The 19,046-nt window shown below is 33.4% G+C and overlaps 1 protein-coding gene and 1 long non-coding RNA gene across 10 annotated transcripts; one reads left to right on the top strand and one right to left on the bottom strand.

The window, feature by feature from the left end:
* The first annotated feature begins 4,416 nt into the window (after nt 1–4,416).
* LOC145584734 (uncharacterized) lies at nt 4,417–8,295 on the top strand. Of its 2 annotated transcripts, XR_014100405.1 has the most exons (4): nt 4,417–4,540; nt 7,441–7,717; nt 7,792–7,941; nt 8,053–8,295. It is a non-coding gene; the product is annotated as an uncharacterized LOC145584734 (long non-coding RNA). The 2 variants fall into 2 exon arrangements; XR_014100404.1 differs by having other exon boundaries at nt 7,441–7,941.
* A 2,157-nt stretch (nt 8,296–10,452) lies between these two features.
* LOC145597610 (protein SUPPRESSOR OF QUENCHING 1, chloroplastic-like) lies at nt 10,453–17,629 on the bottom strand. Of its 8 annotated transcripts, XM_081653856.1 has the most exons (9): nt 17,207–17,629; nt 16,931–17,119; nt 15,826–15,901; nt 15,644–15,700; nt 15,476–15,565; nt 13,652–13,715; nt 12,224–12,342; nt 11,030–11,150; nt 10,453–10,716 (listed from the first exon to the last, which is right to left on the bottom strand). In XM_081653856.1, exons 2-6 carry the CDS (start codon nt 17,037–17,039, stop codon nt 13,682–13,684), a joined length of 366 nt encoding a protein of 121 aa, XP_081509982.1. In that variant the 5' UTR covers nt 17,040–17,119; nt 17,207–17,629; the 3' UTR covers nt 10,453–10,716; nt 11,030–11,150; nt 12,224–12,342; nt 13,652–13,681. The 8 variants fall into 8 exon arrangements, with proteins under 8 accessions (XP_081509982.1, XP_081509952.1, XP_081509960.1 ...); XM_081653826.1 differs by having other exon boundaries at nt 12,224–13,715; XM_081653834.1 differs by having other exon boundaries at nt 11,030–11,129; nt 12,224–13,715.
* Between the last annotated feature and the right edge of the window lie 1,417 nt (nt 17,630–19,046).

The raw sequence follows: 19,046 nt of genomic DNA, 5'->3' as shown, positions 1-19,046 counted from the left end.
AAGGACTGAAATTCAAGAGATCCACCGTAACACAAGGGCAACTACTCATCCCTACTTGCGGCTGTCTTCTGAGGATTTGGCAGGGCTCCCTAATCTCCCTCTCATGGAATTTGATCCGCCTAACTCCCCGGTATCACATTTAAGCTTTTTCAATTTTACAGATTTATTTAATTATGATGATAGTGTTAACACAAGGAAGAGAATAAGGGAAGAGTAGGGCACATGCCACATTTTTGTGATGGTGATTCCATCCGCTATAGTGAGACGGACTATGAATGGGTTGAATGAAAGCGGCTCAAAAGACTTCATAGGTGGTTCGAGAAAGGTGGGTTCAGTATTTAGCTCAAGCATGAAAAGGGGGTAAGCAAGTTTGCGTCAAAGGCTATTTCGGATCCGGATACGGCTCGAGAGTTTGGGGTGGATATTAATGAGGACATTCGGCAAAGGAACAAACGACATCAAGAGATATCTTCTTCTTCTTTGGGCTCGTACACAAGGCAACAAGTGAAGAGGTGACCTCAACTTTTAGGGAAACCAGAGATGATATTGACATTGATCTAAAAGTGTCTATATTTGAATCGGTGAAGAGTTTTTCAAGGGGTGAGGCGGCTAAACCAGATCAGCCCCCGAAAGCTATATGAATATTATGGCGTGGAACTATAGGGGCTAAATGATCCACACTCTCTTACAATTACCTACTTAGTGTGGCTCTGCCGTTCGAAACTACCTTATATATTTATGTTTATCTTGGAAACTAAGATGATTTTTGTTCATGCGACAGTTATCTTAGGTGTTCAAAGCCTTACTTCCACTTTTGTGTGGGATTCAGATGGAAGTAGTGGGGGTTTGCTTGTTCTAAGTTGGCCTAATTGTGTAACACCACAACCCCAAAAAAATTAGGAAGGGGTCCGATGTCACGAAATGTGCATCAAGGGCCAACAACTGTCCTCATAGACCAACACGAGTCATTCAGGCGCATTTTGTCTTCACTCATGCGCACCCCGAGAAAACATCCCAAGAGGTCACCCATCCCAAGACTACTCCTAGCTAAGCACGCTTAACTATAGAGTATCTTAACTGCTTAGAATATGATATCCCAAAAAGGAAGATGCATCTTGTTGATAGGAGTAGTATATCAAATCCTTTTAAAGCAATCATGAGGGTTATAACATACACCCTCACTTGAGAATTGCAATGCCCTCGTTGCGCCTGGAAAGCTAGGGACTCCATTATTACGCTTAATAGTAACTAGGTATCCAATGTGTTACATCCAGTCTAGATACGGCCATATGGCCCCAGAATTCCCCCCTGCTAGGCGACTGACAAAGGATTTATTATCCACGATCAGCACGCGATCGCAGGGTTGTTCTGATACCATTTGTAACAACCCAACCCCAAACAAATTAGGAAGGGGTCAATTGTCACGAAATGTGCATCAAGGGCCAACAATTGTCCTCATAGACCAACACGAGTCCTTCAGGCGCATTTTGTCCTCACTCATGCGACCCCGGGAAAACTTTCCAAGAGGTCACCCATCCCAAGACTACTCCCAACTAAGCACGCTTAACTATGGAGTATCTTAGATGCTTAGAATATAAGCTCCCTAAAAGGAAGATGCATCTTGTTAATACGAGTAGTATATTAAATCCATTTAAAGCAATCATGAGGGGTATTACAAATTGGGAACAACTTTAATGGTTCTTGGATGAGTTTAAAAATGTATTAGTGATAGGTGACTTTAACCAAGTGTAAAGTGGAAGCGATAAACTTGGTGGATAAGTCATAATTAGAGGAATTGATGCATTCCTTGATGGAGGTTTAGTAGTAATGCAACAGAAGTGCCTTTCTTGGGGCCAAGGTTTACTTGGAGTTACAAAAAGAGGATTGTCATGAAACAATTTTATACTCCGTTCATGCCGCAATCACTTATGTTTCGCAACCAACTACGACCACTTCTAATAGGCCTTATCAGATTGAAAACTGGTGTCTCAATTTACAAAAAAATTAAGGAAATTGTGGGAAACTCATGGAGGGAAAGTATTCATGGCTCTTGCATGTTTCAACACTCAAAGAAGCTAACTAGGGTAAGGTCAAGACTTCAGCATTGGTGCCTGGAAAACAAAAAAAATATTGGGGATCAACTGGAGGAAAATCACCAGGGATATTAAGAGCTCGGCGACGGATATTAATTCAATTCAAGAAAGAGAAAATTACATTAACCATATTAACCTTATCATTCCGGAAAGCCAGATTAGTCACAACTTTCGGAAGCAAAGAATGAAATCGAATTGGGTAAAATTTGGGGATTTCCCCACTCCTACGATGTACAAGAACGTGAAGCAACGTCAGCTTCACAACGAGATTCTAACTCTAAGGAAGGATAATGACGTGGGTAGAGGGGCAAAAGGAGGTGGAAGATGTGATTCTTACTTCTATTAAGAATTTCTATAACCCTATCATTTTTTATAGTCATGGAGAGGATATAGACCTCTTACTTTGACAGTTGGATATCCCTCAATTGTCTGAGGAGGATCAAATTGGTCTTGATCGCCCCTTCACAGATATGGAAATCAAAAGAACAATGTTTAAAATGCATTGTTTTAAGTCTCCGAGGCGGCCGGATGGGTTCACGACTGACTTTTTCCACATTTATTGAAAGGAGGTAGGGGAGCTTGTGGTGGACAGTGTACAACAATTTATGAGAACAAGAAATATGCTTAAAGAATAGAACCAGTCCTTACTGGTGCTGACACCAAAGGTGAAAGTTCCAGAAATGGCTAATCAATTTAGGCCGATCAGCTTGTGCAATACCATTTACAAGTGCATCTCCAAGTGTCTGGTCAATAGGATAAAGAGTGTTCTCTTTGGCCTCATTTCAAAAAATCAGCATGCTTTCATCCCAGGGAGATACATGGAGGATAATATCCTCCTCAGCCATGAGCTGATGCATATTATTAAAAAAAAAAAGGCTCGAACTTCATAGCAGTTAAAATTGACATGTCTAAATCTTATGACAAAGTGGACCGGCTCTTCCTCCTTAAGATCTTACAAGCTCATGGTTTCTCTAGTCACTAAATTAGGATGGTCTTCCAGTGTATCTCGACGGTTAGTTTCAAAGCCATCATCGACAGGTAAACTACAGAACATTTCTCTCCGAATTGTGGATTGTGGCAAAGGGACCCTCTTTCCCCTTATCTCTTCATTTTCTATATGGATATTCTTTTTAGAATGCTGATGTTGGCTAAAGATATCAACCAGTTAAAGGAATTGAACGTTTCTTGTTGGTCTCCTTCTATTTCTCATCTGCTCTTCGTCAATGATGCAATGCTGTTCTTTAAGGCTAATGAAGAGTCATGTATATGCATTACTGGCATCCTTCAGAGGTTTGGGAAAGATTCTGGTCAACAATTAAATTTGCAAAAATCTTTTGTGAAGTTTTCTCTAGGCCTGGACAACAACACGAGGCTGGCTTTGAAGAAAATCCTTTCTATGTCAGAAACTGGTAACATGGGAACTCATGTGGGGGCTCCAATAGACATCCTAGGAAAAAAGAAGTTGGTTGTCCAATACCTAGTGGATAAAGTATTGTAAGGAATTGTGTCATGGGCTTCGTTACGCCTCTCTCAAGCGGCAAAGCTTATCCTTATCAACACAGTCTTGGTAACACTAGTAGAAAAAATGCTATTTGTAACGCCTTATTTGTAACTGGCGTATGTTACGCTAGTTACGAAAGCATTAATAGTAACCGACTAAGATAATATCAGTTACAAATTTTATGACATTAGTAACCGGCGTAGTAAATGTCAGTTACTAATATGTGGTTTATCATTATTTGAAGTTTTATTAGTAACTGACTAAATAAATGCCAGTTACAAATATTAAGTCAAATAAACTTTGACCAAAACGTTTGTAACTAGCTTACAAACTCCAGTTACAAATATTAAGTCAAAGAAACTTTGACCAAAGCGTTTGTAATTTGCTTACAAACGCAAGTTACAAATATTAAGTTAATGAAACTTTGACCAAAAAGTTTATAACTAGCTTACAAACGTCAGTTACAAAAATAGTAAGAAAACAATTTATTTTTATTTTTTTGAAGAAAGGAAACAATTCTCATTGAAATACAAACAAAATACTTAAAAAAAATTTCTTTATTATTCAGTTTTGCTCCAACTTCTCATGCTTAGGGCTTGTTTGACATCAGTTTTGGTTTTCAGTTTTCTGTTTTTTTTAAAACAAAAAACCAAAAACAGGAAACAAGAAAAAGGTGTTTTCACTTTTCTGTTATCAATTTTCAAAATTATCATAATTTTAACAAGTTTATATAATTTTTGATTTATTATGGGACACATATCGTATACTTTTAGAAAACAAAAAACTAAAAAACAGAAAACCACAGCAATGCCAAACGAACCTTTAGTTTTCAGTTTCGCTCCTCCTTCCTCCTACAGGTTCATGATTTTGCTCCAACAAACTCCATTCAGTTTGCATAATTTTTGAATTTGGGTTCAACTTTATTGGTCTACATTTAGGTTTTAAGGTATGTAATTTTTCAAATTGGGGTTCTTGTAATTTTCCCTTTCTTAAATTCAATAATAGCCCTAAAAATCGAAAATTTTATTATTGATCTGAGTAATTTCGATTGTGATTGTGTTCTTACTCCTCCATCAACGAAGAGCGTCTTCCTCCTCAACTTCGATCTCCAACGTTGTTCTATCAGAATTTTTTTTGCTGAGTTTTGAATTTGGGTTCTTGTAATTATTCATTTTCTTAATTAAATAAGAGCCCTAAATTCGAATTGAATTTCATGATTTCGACCTTGTGGTGTTGTTGTGGTTGATTAATTTTGATTTGATTAGGAGATGTGGTATTTGCTTGTGTGTTGTCGATTTTAGGTTTAATTTGTTGTGTAAAAAAAAGGTTTAATTTGCTTATTCTTGTTAATGGAATTACTATGCATTATATGAGTAGGATCACTCTGTAATTTTTTTGTTTGTTTTTGTTGTGAAACTTAATATGCAGTATCAGTTTGCATAATGTCGGTATGTGTGATTACCTAGTTGAAGTTAATGTGATTTGTTTACTGATATTTTGATTTGTACTATAGAAATTTTTTTAAGCATAACTTCCCTCCTATACCTATCTTTATTCTGAAACTATTCAATAATTGTAGCTACAAACTTAGTAATTTTTAGTCAAATAAACATTGTTCCACTTATCAAATTAAATATATTGATGATGGGTTTTTATTACATATTGATTAATAAAGGATATTGATGATGGGTTTTTATTGCATATTGATTAATAAATGTTTTTCGTAAGCGAAATTGATCAACTTTTTGATGGTACGACACAATTTTGTAAAGTTAAAATTGTGACAGGAAGAGTTCATGATATATTTGAAGGATTTGTTGACCCATTGAAGTAATCATGTATGATTTCCTTATTATTTTTTGTTTAATTTACTGCATTTGATCGCTGAATTCCAGGTAATTTCTAATATTAATCTGATCATTGGTTACAAATTAAGGATATTGATGATGGGTTTGATTAGTAAAGGTTTGATAACAAAGTTGTAAGTATTTTATTGATCGTTGCTGACTGCATCATCAGCCATTTTTTGTATGTATTGTTAATACACTTTGTTGTATCAAACTCCCTTAATTCCAAGTTCCAACTACTAGACCTTAAATGATGGTTACTGGTAATAATTTTGCACCACAAGTGAGGGAGGATAAGGACCAAATAGCAGACCTCCTTTTGGCAAGCTCCTATGATGCTGTTAAGCCAAGACGCCTAAGAGTTCTTTTGTGATATTTTGAGTGTTTGTTGGGTAGTAAGTCTAGTAACTAAAAATTAATGTAGAATTGGTGTCTGTGAATGCCTGAGTGGTGGTGATTGAGTAGATCCAGAAACTCTGTAATAATATGTTTTTGTTACATTAAATGGATTTACCAGTCACCCTACACCTAGATTCTAGAGTATAATTATAAAGATCTGTTGGTATCATACGTTACATATAACTGAACCTATGTGTAATTGACCCTTTATCGTGATCCAGGTTGAGGCTTTAGCTGTTCAGTTAGCCAAAAGGGAAGGAGAATTGCTACATGAAAAGAAGGAGGTGAAAAGGCTAGCACACTTTTCTGTGATAGCCATAGGCATAAGTAGTAGTATTATAGCGATACAACATATGCATGTACATCAGTACCTCTGCAAGTAAATAGAACTACCTTGTACAGGTGTATGAGTTCACTATGACCGTAAACTAGGCTGTATTAATTGTTAACCACGAAGCCTAAACCACAACATCTTAGAAATCAAAGCTAAAATTCATAACTGAAGCTTAGAATTGAATTTAGAGCTGAATCTAAATTCAGAACTTAGATAAGTCTGAAATTCAGAACTGAAGCTCAAAACTAAAATTCAGAACTGAAATCAGTTTGAAATTTAGAACTAAAGCTCAAAACCGAAATTCATAACTTAGATAAGTCTAAAACTCAGAACTAAAGCTCAGAACTGAATTTCAGAACTGAAATCAGTCTGAAATTCAAAATTAAAGCTTAAAACTGAAATTCAAAACTAAAATTAGTCTGAAATTCAGAATTGAAGCTTAGAACTGAAATTCAGAATCGAAGCTTAGAATTGAAATTCAGAACTGAAGCTTAGAACTGAAATTCAGAACTGAAGCTTAGAACTGAAATTCAGAACTGAAATTAGTCTGAAATTCAGAATTGAAGCTTAGAACTGAAATTCAGAAATTTGAATCCCTTTATTAATAAATGTGGCTATTGTGATTCCCGGAACACATTCTATTAAGTACTCGATACATCTTATTATAATGAATACATGAAAGAGAGAACAAAGGTGAAAGAAAAAAGGACTAAACAATGTAAAGGGAAATCTGTTTATCAGCCAAAAGTTGATAGCCTTCTGTCTGCTGCTCCTGCTGATAAATATGTATGAAATAAGTAGTGTAGTAGGTCATATAGGGGTGACTGTGCGTTTGTCTTTCTAATTTTCATGTGCATTTCGCTATATATATATATATATATATATAAATATAGTTAGGAAGTGTATCATAGAGTCCATATACTCCCTTTCAGGGTTGACCCATATTTTGTGTCTACACTTTGGTCAGGTTGTATCAACATGGGTATGGCTGGGTCAAATGGTAAGTCCTAACATCAAAACTACTTGATATATACCAGAAAGCTCAGTACATGGGCCTTATATTTATATTGATTGTACAAGGTTGGGCTATTAATCTTGACTCAGGGGGCAGATGACTTCTTATTGTCCATACTTTATATAGTTGTAGCTAGCTATTTGCTATATGTGTAGCTTGTTTAACTTATTAGTTTTGTTTGTATTTTAATTGAGGGGTTCTATACAGTACTATACTTTTCAAATAAGTGTGTTTTTATTTTCAAATTGAAGGGTTCTATATAGTACTAGAGGAACAGTTGGATTTTCCAAGTTCTCTATGCTTCTGCAAAAGAAGGATGGGCATCATCAGAGTACACCAAGAGCCCCGCTAAAGAAGCTAAGAATATGTCGGATTTGCTTGATACCATAGTCAGACATGTTACTCCACCAGCAGCGAATCTTGATGCTCCTTTCCAGATGCTGGTTTGTATTTGAATATGCATTACTAGAAACTTTCTTGGATTGTGCTTTGGGGTGGCCTGCAGATTTTGTCTTCTTTTGTGATGAGGTAATACATTGATTGCACGTAATGATCTAAGATATTTGTAATTTAATTATATTAATATTTATCTTTTCTTGAAGGTTATGACTTTGTCAAAAAAGGCGGATAATGAGTTGGTGCAAACCAAAGAGAAAGCTAATAGTTGCGGACCGAATGTGCTTATTATGTAATGAGATATATATGTATGAGATAGTACCTTTCATAGCGATTGCAAGGGATATTTGAAAGAGGTTAGTGATTAATTTACCTCTTCTTTGCAAGCTAAAATGCTTTATACGAGTTTTGGTTGATGTTTTATTTTAATAAAGTATTATAGACACTTATTTTTTTAATATTTGCAGGAGTATTTGGCAAGACTTGCAGCCTACAACGATGCAGAATTAGATGAGATTTGAGAACAATGGGCTAAGTTTTGTAGGCTTAATTTTTTGTTGAAAGACTAGTTATCTTATTAATCACTATTATGATTAGTCGCGTTTAGCTTATAATAAAACAATATAACACTTTTCTATATATCTACTTTTATTTAGCCTATTGATTGTTATTACATTTTTAAATTATAAATCAATGTTCTTTTTTTTTTATTCAAGTTTTAATTGTTTTTTGGAAAGTATAATTAATTTTGTTGCACTGTATTGTTGTGGATGAATACTGTGGAATTATTTGGAGTGTTTGTATTGTATGTTAATTAGTTGTGGGTGAATTTAAGTTATATGGAAGTATTCGGAGTACGTGTTTTGTTGGTTGAACTATAACAGGTTGTAACCCATTTGACGATGGGAAGATTGGTAGGATATATTACCATTCTTGTATTCGAATCAAATATTTATTAAAAAAAAATTATTTATTTATTAGTAATTGGCATAATCTAATGCTAGTTACTAATACTATTTTTTTTAAGAAAAATATATATATTCGTAACCGGCGTTAAGATTTGTCGGTTACTAATAATACCCTAATTGTAACTAGCGTAACTTAATGGCAGTTACAAATAGTATGCTTTCTACCTTGGAAAATAGACTTTTTGTAACTGGCGTTAGGGTAAGCCAGTTACGAATAGTACATTATTTGTAACTAACATTAGTCTGTTACAAATAATTTTTACTAGTTGTAACGGTGGCATTCGCAACCAACAATGCCAGTTACAAAAAGTCAATTTCGCCTGTTACAAATAGCACTTTTTCTACTAGTGTATAAGCATTTCGGCTCATGTTATGAAATGTCTTAAGCTTCCACAAAGTATTTCCAACAAGATAGATTCGCTCCTTACTAGGTTTTGGTGGTCGAATAATGTAAATAAGAACATGCACTGGGTGAGTAAGATAATCACTCAAATCCCTAATGATGCTTATTGATGCTCTACGTCACTAGTATAAAAAATGCTATTTGTAACTGGCGAAATTGACTTTTTGTAACTGACATTGTTGGTTGCGAATGCCACCGTTACAACTAGTGAAAATTATTCGTAACTGGCTAATGTTAGTTACAAATAATGTACTATTCGTAACTGGCTTAACCTAACGCCAGTTACAAATAGGCTATTTTCCAAGTTAGAAATCACACTATTTGTAACTGGCATTAAGTTATGCCAGTTACAAATAGAGTATTATTTGTAGCTGGCATAGCCAAACACCAGTTAGGAATAGTGTTTTTATTATTAAAAATAAATAAATAAATAAAATGGTAGCAGTTGCAAATTCCTTTACTGCCACCACCCGTACACTACATTTATATATATTTAATTGGGAAATTCTACATTATAACCCGCTACTTTTTGAAATTCTACGCTGTGCCCCTACTTTTTGAAACTTCTACATTGTAACCCCAAGGTATAGTAAGTAACTCTGTTGTACCCTTGATGCTAAATCACCGTTAATATAGTTCCGTTAGACATAAAAATTTTATTTAATTAAATAAATAAATAAATGAAGTATATAAAAAAAATCAAAACACCAAAACCACCCCATGGTCAGCCCGCTGCCACCGCCATCCCACCACCCTTCCCCCGGAGCGTCGGCCGCCAAAATTTCTTCCCCTCCCCCGACGTTCGTGTTGCCCCGACCACCTCCCCTTTCCCCTTTGAATCACCCACCACGAAATTCAACAAAATCTCTCAAATTCCAACCCCCAAATCCCAAACCTTAACCCTAACTTTCAATTTCCGGCAGTAGAAGGCTAGAGCGGAGAGAGAGAAAAGGAACAACAGCGGAGGCTACGGCTGCGGTGAAGGGAGATGGCGGCTCGTTGATTTCCGGCGATTGGAGGTTATTTAAGGTGTTTTTTCGAGGGGGAGGGGGAGGGGGAGGGGGAGGGGTTACGAGTGGTTTTACGGGGAAAGGGGAGGGTCATCGGGGCGGTGCAGTCACCAAGGGAGGGAAAGGGGGTCTGAGCGGCGTCCGACGTTCGAGGGGACGGGGGTAGGGTTGGCGGTGGGTTGCAGCGGCTGGTTGTGGGTGGTTGGATTGGTGATTTTGGTTTTCTTTTTTTTTTTTTGTAATTTTTTTGGGATAACGGAACTTTATTAATGGACACTTAACGACAAGGGTACAACAGAGTTACCAATGAGACCTTAAGGTTACAGTGTAGAAGTTTCAAAAACTAGGGGCACAACGTAGAATTTCAAAAAGTAGCGGGTTATAATGTAGAATTTCCCTATTTATTTTTTTAATGTAAAGACTATTAATTGTTAATAAGCTTTTATAAAATACAATAACTATCAATCTAACCAATATAAGACAAAATTTAATCGACATCTCGTAAATTATATTGAATTGAATTACTTGTAAATTACAAATATTTCTCTCACAATTCACAATAAATAATACTCTATAACTAAAAAAAAAAAAAAAACTAGTTAGATAATTGATACAATAAATTAATAATACTCTATAACAAATCGCCAAAATCTAATGCCAGCTCCGGATCTTGAACTGACCATCATCTGCCACAACCAATGCATAATTGAAAATGGGAAGGTGATACTTCAAAGTGCTCACCTATTCAATCTGCATAGCATGACGAGCCACGTCAAGGGGGGAACACTGTATCTGTTTTGTCAAGATAATTTGATACTAGGTCTGATATTTGAAAATTGAAAAAAATTATTAGGATGCAAATTGAAGAAAATGATGGTATTGAACAAAGGCCATCATTAGTCTAACAAGTTAGTCTAAGGCCTTTAACTTATGCTAGAAGTATTAACTTTCAATAGCATATCCAATGTTTTAAAGTACGAATTTGAGATTCACAATAGTGTTAGTCACCATACTTAATGCAGAACATTACTAATGCTAGCAGAGCTACGCAAAGATAACATACTAGTATTGCTGAAACTTAAAGAGCCATGCAAGCTTTGACTCAAACTGGAAAAGTTGAGATGTCTGTTACTTTATTGAACTTTGCTTGAGTGAACTCCAACCTGAAATGTGACCACAACAAGCTAGATGCATCTGATATTAGTTTTGATATGTGCCTTAACATTGTATGTAATAAAAATAAAAAAAAATAAAAACTTTACTCCTTGAAGATACAAGTGAATCTGACAACATACATGCCAACCAAAATGACATGTGTGCATCTACATTCTCATAGATATATCTAACAAGAAAACTAACTCTAAAAATGCTACCAGAGCGCCATTAAAAAACTCATTCAAATTGCTATCAAGATCCTTCAATTAAATACCCTAGACCCTATAAACGAATCGTGTTCATCTACATTTATGTCCTAAGACCACTTAGTAGCATTAATAAACCCACAATAAAGTTCAAAAACACACAGCATTATGAAAATACAGGGGAAATCAAGGCAAAAATAAAAACATAAAAAAATATTAAACAACAAAAAATTTATATGAAAATCAGAAGATCAACCCACAAATTGTAACAAAAACCACATTTTTCATGGTTCAATGATATAAAGCTTTACAGAAAAGAAAGAAAATAAACCCAAAATTAAAGAAACCTAGAATGCTCAAACCATGTGATTTAAAAGAAAAACAGGGGAAAAGAGAGAGAGAGAGAGAAAGAGAGAGAGAGAGAGAAGAGTTGAGAAAGTACCAAATGTGTGAGTGAGTGAGTGAGTATATGTTTAATGGGTAAAAAGGTCTTTGACTTAGTCTTAAAGCTACTATATACGAATTATATAAATAAAAAGAACCGTCAACTTGCTCACCTAACTAAACTTGAATATAACCTAACTGCTAACAAGATAAAAGTAAGCTCCTGTGACATAAACGAGAGTTCTGCAAATCATCCAAAGTGAAAAAAGTTCACTAAAAAAAATCAGATAAAAAGTTCAATAAATTATAAGTTTTGTTTGTTATCTTTTGTTGTGAACAAATGAAAACAACTTGACTATATGTTTCATACAGGTGACATTTATTTTAGCTTAGATCAGAAACACTTATCAGTAGAGCACATAGAAAGGAAAAAACATACTAGTTCCTTCCTTAAACAACTAAGGTTCAATTTTAAGAAACAAAGATGATATGAACTAAGAAGAATTAATTACCTCGCTTTGTGGCACATTAATTATATTGGATGCAGATAAAAAGATATCAGGAGCAGGCTTTAGATTCTCAAATGCATCTGTAACACCCTAATAATTCTCTCTTAAAACCTGTAAATACCCTGAACAAAATCCAAGAGAATTACTGACGTGCTACCGCCACGTGTTCAAGCGTTAAGGCTTTATTATAAAATAGCAGCGGAAAAACTAACTCAGTTATAAATAAGTTTCAAAACCAACAAATAAAACCAAATTAAGTGATACAAGATGGAACCATTAAGGCCCTTATTCAAAACCCCACAAAAGTAGTAAATAAATAAAACTAGATTTTAAATAAATTCAAACTTATGAAAAGAAATAAACTGCGAATAATAACCAACTCTTTACTCAAAATCCCACAACCCTGATGCGAATGCTGCGTATGTAAGAATCTGTGGTTAATCTGCTCCCCAATATTACAAGTGTAAAAATTGAATCATTACAGGGTCATTGAAAGGCGAAGGCCATGACCAAAGAAAGACACACAAAGCACGCAATCAGCAAAGCTGAGTACATACAAGCTGCGAAATAAATTAAGAAATACCTAACATGCTACTAATAATCAAGCATAAACATCATTGAATTATAGACTCAACACATGACTCAATTGTCAAATTTATTAAGACCTCACTAGTTGATATTAACTAACTCATTTATTTATTTCATTGGATTTAGCAATAGACAAGGTTGTCCAACCCATGTCCCATTTGGAACACTAATAAAAGAAAAACCCCATGCCTCCATTTGGAAACATCAATAAACATCCAACGACCACGGGCGCGACTCCGTGACCGTAGTTAGTATGAGATCTCACCTAACTCCTAGTTTTAAAAAATATTTGAAATAGGAGACTCGTAGATCAGACGGCCTCGATAAAAGTACACGGCTAATACCCCGTGTACCCCAACCCCTGATTGTCATTACTCCAGAAGTGCACCAATCCAGAGTTTTATTGCTCATCCATCTTGCACTTTACGTGATTTACAAGTTTAGACTTGGTGATGACTCATATACAAACAATACAATCAATCCAATATCAATTCAATCGAGTAAAACAACTTTCCAATTTCAATTATTGATTTATTAGTGACAAACAACATTTATTATTTATTCCTTTAACTACCTCGGTGTATAAACACCTTGAGTCCATAAGGCACCCCAAAACCTTAACCTCGTCTTATAAGACTTGAATTCTTCCTTTACTCATCCTATTTCAATAATCATGAATGAGTAATAAATAAATCATTCTTACAAAGTAGAATAGTGCACATCATACGGAAATCACAATGTATAACCAAACAATCATTCCCGGTCTTCTCTATACATGATACTAGGTTCTCGTTACGTTCCTAAACATGCTTCTAAAGGCATGGTTTCGTAACTCATACGTACCTTGAATAAACGAATTGGTATGCCACTTTATTATCTAGAAATCACCTTCAATAAAACTCCTCTCCTAAACCAAACAATAACATCTCAATCATTACTCAATCAATCAAATTTACAGCAATACTAACTTAATTTAAAACCTTCAAAATTCAAATCAAACAACACTTTAAAACCTTCCCTTTAGTTAAAATTAAAGGCTTATATATAGTTCTTTAAATTTTCTTCATAAAAACCTTAAAATACACTCTTATACATGAAATTACAGCAAGTTCAAAGTCTAATAAAAATCTGAAAATTATTTAAAAACCCCTAATAATCTCCCTTTTTAATGGGTGATTAAACCCTCTTTATAAAACATCAAAAGTAGTACTTAGAAACTATTTCCAGCACTTAAAACTTCAATAAAAACATATATTTATGCTTAATTAACTTTAAACATAATTAATTTTATCAATCAAACTCAAGGATAATATTTTAAGTATAAAAAAACTTTGTTAAAATCAAAAACTGCCCGAAAATCATATTTAGAGGCTGAATTTGGCCACGAGAGGGTGGTGCACATTACCATAGGTAGTGATGCTTTCTTAAAACGTTGTTTCCACATGAAAAACACTACTTTTTCATCAAAATCGGATGAATTCAGAATCTGATCGGGATTAAAACGGGATTAATATTAACGAACGGAAATCTAAAAATTAAAACCCGAATTTAAGTGTTCAAAATAATCTGGAATTAAGTTAAAATAATCATTAGTTATAATGACCAAAATTTCAAAACATCATTACTATAAAAGCCCTAAATCAATTGTTCATAAAACCCCTAAAATCATGATTTTCAATAATTAAAAACCCTAGGTTATAAAATTTACAAAATCTGAAAATTATGAAACTTATAAAATCTAAAATTATAAAGTTTAATCATCAAAATAAAATTTGATTCTAATTAAATTAATTTCAAACAATAAAATCAAAACCCATAAATCAATAATTATAATTACACAAATTAATAAAACTAAGGAGAAAGAAAATAAGACTAACCTTTTTGTGTGGGAAATTTTTGGGGATTCATGGGGTATTTATAGGAGAGAATTGTAGGGTAAATAGGAAGATTGGGCCTCATAAAAATAATGGGTCGATTAAGTAAACAAATGGGTTAGGCTTTTGTGATTGGACATAAATTGTAGAATAAAGGTGCATAAAATAATTTGTTTAAATAATTTTCGACCCAAATTAATAATTTGAAACTTTTGAAATTAAATTATGAAAAATAACAAATAAATATTATAAATATAATATATTTTCATTTATAAAATATTTAAAAATACGGGGGATTACAGCATCTGCTGACACAATAGCATCAAACCTAGTATAGAACAAGTTCATTCAAAATCAATTTTGATTATTTTAGAGAATTCAGATTTTGCTATGATCATATTCAATTTCCACCCCACCCCCTTCCAAAATAAAGGGCATAGAGTTTAAGCATATATTAAGAGCAAACAATCAGTTTCATATACACTTTATCCTTTCTGATAAGAACATATCTCACAACATGGAAGAGTAAGGGAAAAGCATCGTAGCTTTTAGTTGTTTCTATCACTTTTTTAATAAATAAATAAATAAATAAATTGGTACATTCAAAAATTTTGAATGGAATACTTTTAAGTTTAACTGCCTAGTAAACAAAGTACAGAAAACAAAACACCTTTCATATGGATTGAATACTAAATTCATTCGGAAGTTGTTTCAGTATTGGCAACACATTAAAAACAAAGCATCAGTAATTTTATCAAATGCAGCAATAACTTAAGAAATTCTTTCATCTTACAATTCAGCGGGAAACCCTGCAGCAACTAGATTTGCATCCACTTTGATATGATCAGCACTGGATGCAAAAACAACTTTGAGGCCCTTTGCACTATCCAACATATATTAGCATTCTGTTGCAAAATTTATTTAATTTCTTTTTTTTCAATTTAATAAGAGAGAAACATACCTGAGTAATAAGTTCGAGAGCACCTTGAAATCCAATACGAGAATTTTGCTTTGCGTACTATCAAAGAAAAGATGTGTTAAGATCTAGTGACAACTTTGAGATTATTGAAAACATCATCAAATTGCCTATTTTAAAGATGTGGATAGGTAAATTGCCTATTTTCAAGATAAATTTCAAAGAACCTTATTTTGGCAGCATTAGTATCAAATCCTTTAACACCTTTCGGTGATGCAACACCTCCCAAGAAGTTTTCTTCCCCTGAAGAGCACATTCAAGTCAAATTAAAAAAAGGGCATTCAGGTTAAATTAAAAAAGGTGATTTGATTGCAAAAGGCATGCCACAAAAATACCGACAGTTATTAATCTACCTTAAATTACATAGAGAATAAAAAAGAATGTTCCGCAGACCAAAACCAAAAGTCAGAGACTTGAGAAAATTTTCTTTTCTCTTGTTAAGTACTCCATTAGCTACTAAACAAAAAGATATCATATCCCCCCTCCCCCTCCCCCTCCTTCTCAAAGAAAAGGCAATGAACCAAAAAAACACCGAAATTGCTATAAGAATTTTGTCACAACTATAGTGTTATCAGGGTTGAGGACAATGGAGGGTGTCACACACTCACACATACACAAAAAGAATCTGATTAAAATAATGATGAGTTTCAATATTATCGAACCCTCTCATTAATTAAGTTGTGTTCTAATAAAATATGTTGATAGATGATGATTGAGGGTATTATACAATTTATATCATTGAATCTCATTGAAAACCTAGTCTCAGAAAATCGAACATTTAGGAAGTACAGGAAACGTTTAGGAAATTTAATAAGGCCATGTTCAAGCTCTACAAAAGATAATACTTCATGTAAAATTGGACATTCTAACTATGATCAATTCAAACTATTGATTTTTTCAAATCTAAACAAAAGTATGAGTAACGCTATAACAGTTTGCAAGTAAATCCAATCTAAAATCATTACTAAATTGTTTGGACACATTGAAACAGTAAATGTTTAGATAAATCGAGCATGATTGGTCATATAATAAACCAAAATCATAAATCATTTAACAAATTAATGGTCAAACTAAAATCAAAGTCGAACTAGTTATCCTATGATCCTATCGATTAAATTCAAATTACAATAAAATTTCAGCAAAATACACAACAAAATCAACCAATCTCATCAATTCTAATCATATTATCAAATGCAATTGAAAACAAAATTTATTTCTTAATCAATTAACTTAAAAGCTCAAAAAACAATCAAATTAATTCAAAGAAATTACCAGTTCCCATATAAGGGACAAAATCATCAACAGTAAAATCACCGCCCATTTCAGCGAAAACATCAACAAGCTCTTCTAGAAGGTTCTTCCCTATTAAAAAGAACACCATCCATATCAAACGACATCGTCGAAACTTTTCCGGTTTTCCCTATGTTTTATCTCTCTCCTCTTCTAGAACCTTTGATTCTCCTTGATAACAACATTCAATTCAAATTTACATGAAATAAAAACCACTAATTCGAAAGTACAAGAACCCTAATTCGAAAAATTACATACCTCAAAACCTTGATATTTTCAAAATTCGGAAAACCGTAGTTGGAGGAGCAGTGAAGTGAGTTGCAGCGAAGGAGAAGGAGAGCAATGAAGGAGAAATCGTAGGAGGAAGAAGGATTTTCACCTCGCGTGAGCAGTTGGAGCGAAAATGCAAAAAAAAAAAAAAAAAAAAAAAAAAAATTGAGTTTTTTTGTTTGTTTTTAGCTATGACTACTTGAACTCAACTGCTATTTGTCGCTCCCAAATTACCAGGTAACGCTTCCTTTTTTACTTGAATGGACCACTATGCCCTTTATGCAATGTAGGTTATAAAAATGACCTTGTTCCCCATTTGGACACAATACATGAAACGGTCCCCTCACTTCACGACATTGCTGTCCCGAGCTTCCCAAAATCGGTCCCCACGACCTTGCAACCAAATCAGTCCCCACGACCACCTAAATTTTCTATTTTCAAAAATCGTTAAATTTTCCGACGGGTGGTCATGGACGGCGAGTGGAACATACGTACGCCGGAGAATGCGTCGGATCATTCTGTAAGTTTTTTTTTTAATTTTCGGTAATTAGGACATCCGCCTAAAATTTCCGGATGTCCTAGGTACATCCGCCTAAAATTTCCGGATGTACCATGGAACATCCGGAAATTTCAAGCGGAAGATGGGATCCGCCTAAAAAACCCGGATGTTCCATGGTACATCCGGAAATTTCAGGCGGATGTACCTAGGGACATCCGGAAATTTTAGGCGGATGTCCCTATTAATTTTTTTTTTTTTTAAATGTTAAGTACGTTTATTTAATTTTTTTATGTTTATTAAGTTTTTTTTTTTTTATGTATTTTTTTTTCGTGGTCTTGTGATTATTGTTGTGATTTAGTATTTGATAATTAATGTAATTTTGTTGTATTAATATGATTATTAGTAATATGTTTATTTTTTGTTTCATTATTATTATTATTATTATTATTATTATTATTATTATTATTTATATTTATATTATTATTATTAGTAATATGTTGATATTATTGTTGTTGTTGTAGTTGATATTATTATTGTTGTTGTTGCTGTTATTTTTATTGTTGTTGTTGATATTGTTATTATTAATTAGTAGAAATATAATTTTAATATTAATATTAATATTATTATTATTATTATTATTGTTATTATTATTATTATTATTTATTTATTAATTAATGTGATGGTCTTATAAATTGTTTTGTAGTTGTTGTTATAATTTTTTATTATCATTAATATTATTATTGTTTTGTATTTGTTGTTATTATTATTAGTATTGTTATTAGTATTGTTATTATTATTATTATTATTATTATTATTATTATTATTATTATTATTATTATTATTATTATTATTATTATTATTATTAGTATTGTTTTTATTATTTTTATTATTTTAATTATAATTATTATTATTATTTTTGTTTTTATTATTATTATTTTGACATAAAGCATGTTTTGTTTAATTTGTATAGGATATGGAATCTGAGGAAGGCGGTGACGGTGTGAATTATAGTGGGAATTTTGTCACCGATACGTTTTTTCCTACATTTGACGATGTTGTTACATGGGCTGATGGTGTTTCCATAAAATTGGGATTTATATTGGTGAAATCGTCTTATAACAAAACCAGAGATGGTCGGCCGTATCGGTATTTGCGATGTGATCGGTCACGAAGGAGCAAGCCGAGAGATTTGGAGAACGCGATACGGAAGGACACCAAAACCAAAGCTTATGGTTGTCCATTCTACATCAAGATATATTATGATGTCAGCACCGAAAGTTGGAAGATCATTGCGAAAAATGATCACACCGGGACACATAACCACCCAAT

Source organism: Chenopodium album, chromosome 2 (genome assembly GCF_948465745.1).
Source record: "Chenopodium album chromosome 2, dcCheAlbu1.1, whole genome shotgun sequence".
Taxonomy (NCBI): Eukaryota; Viridiplantae; Streptophyta; class Magnoliopsida; order Caryophyllales; family Amaranthaceae; genus Chenopodium; species Chenopodium album.
This window is presented reverse-complemented; position numbering and strand designations above follow the sequence as displayed.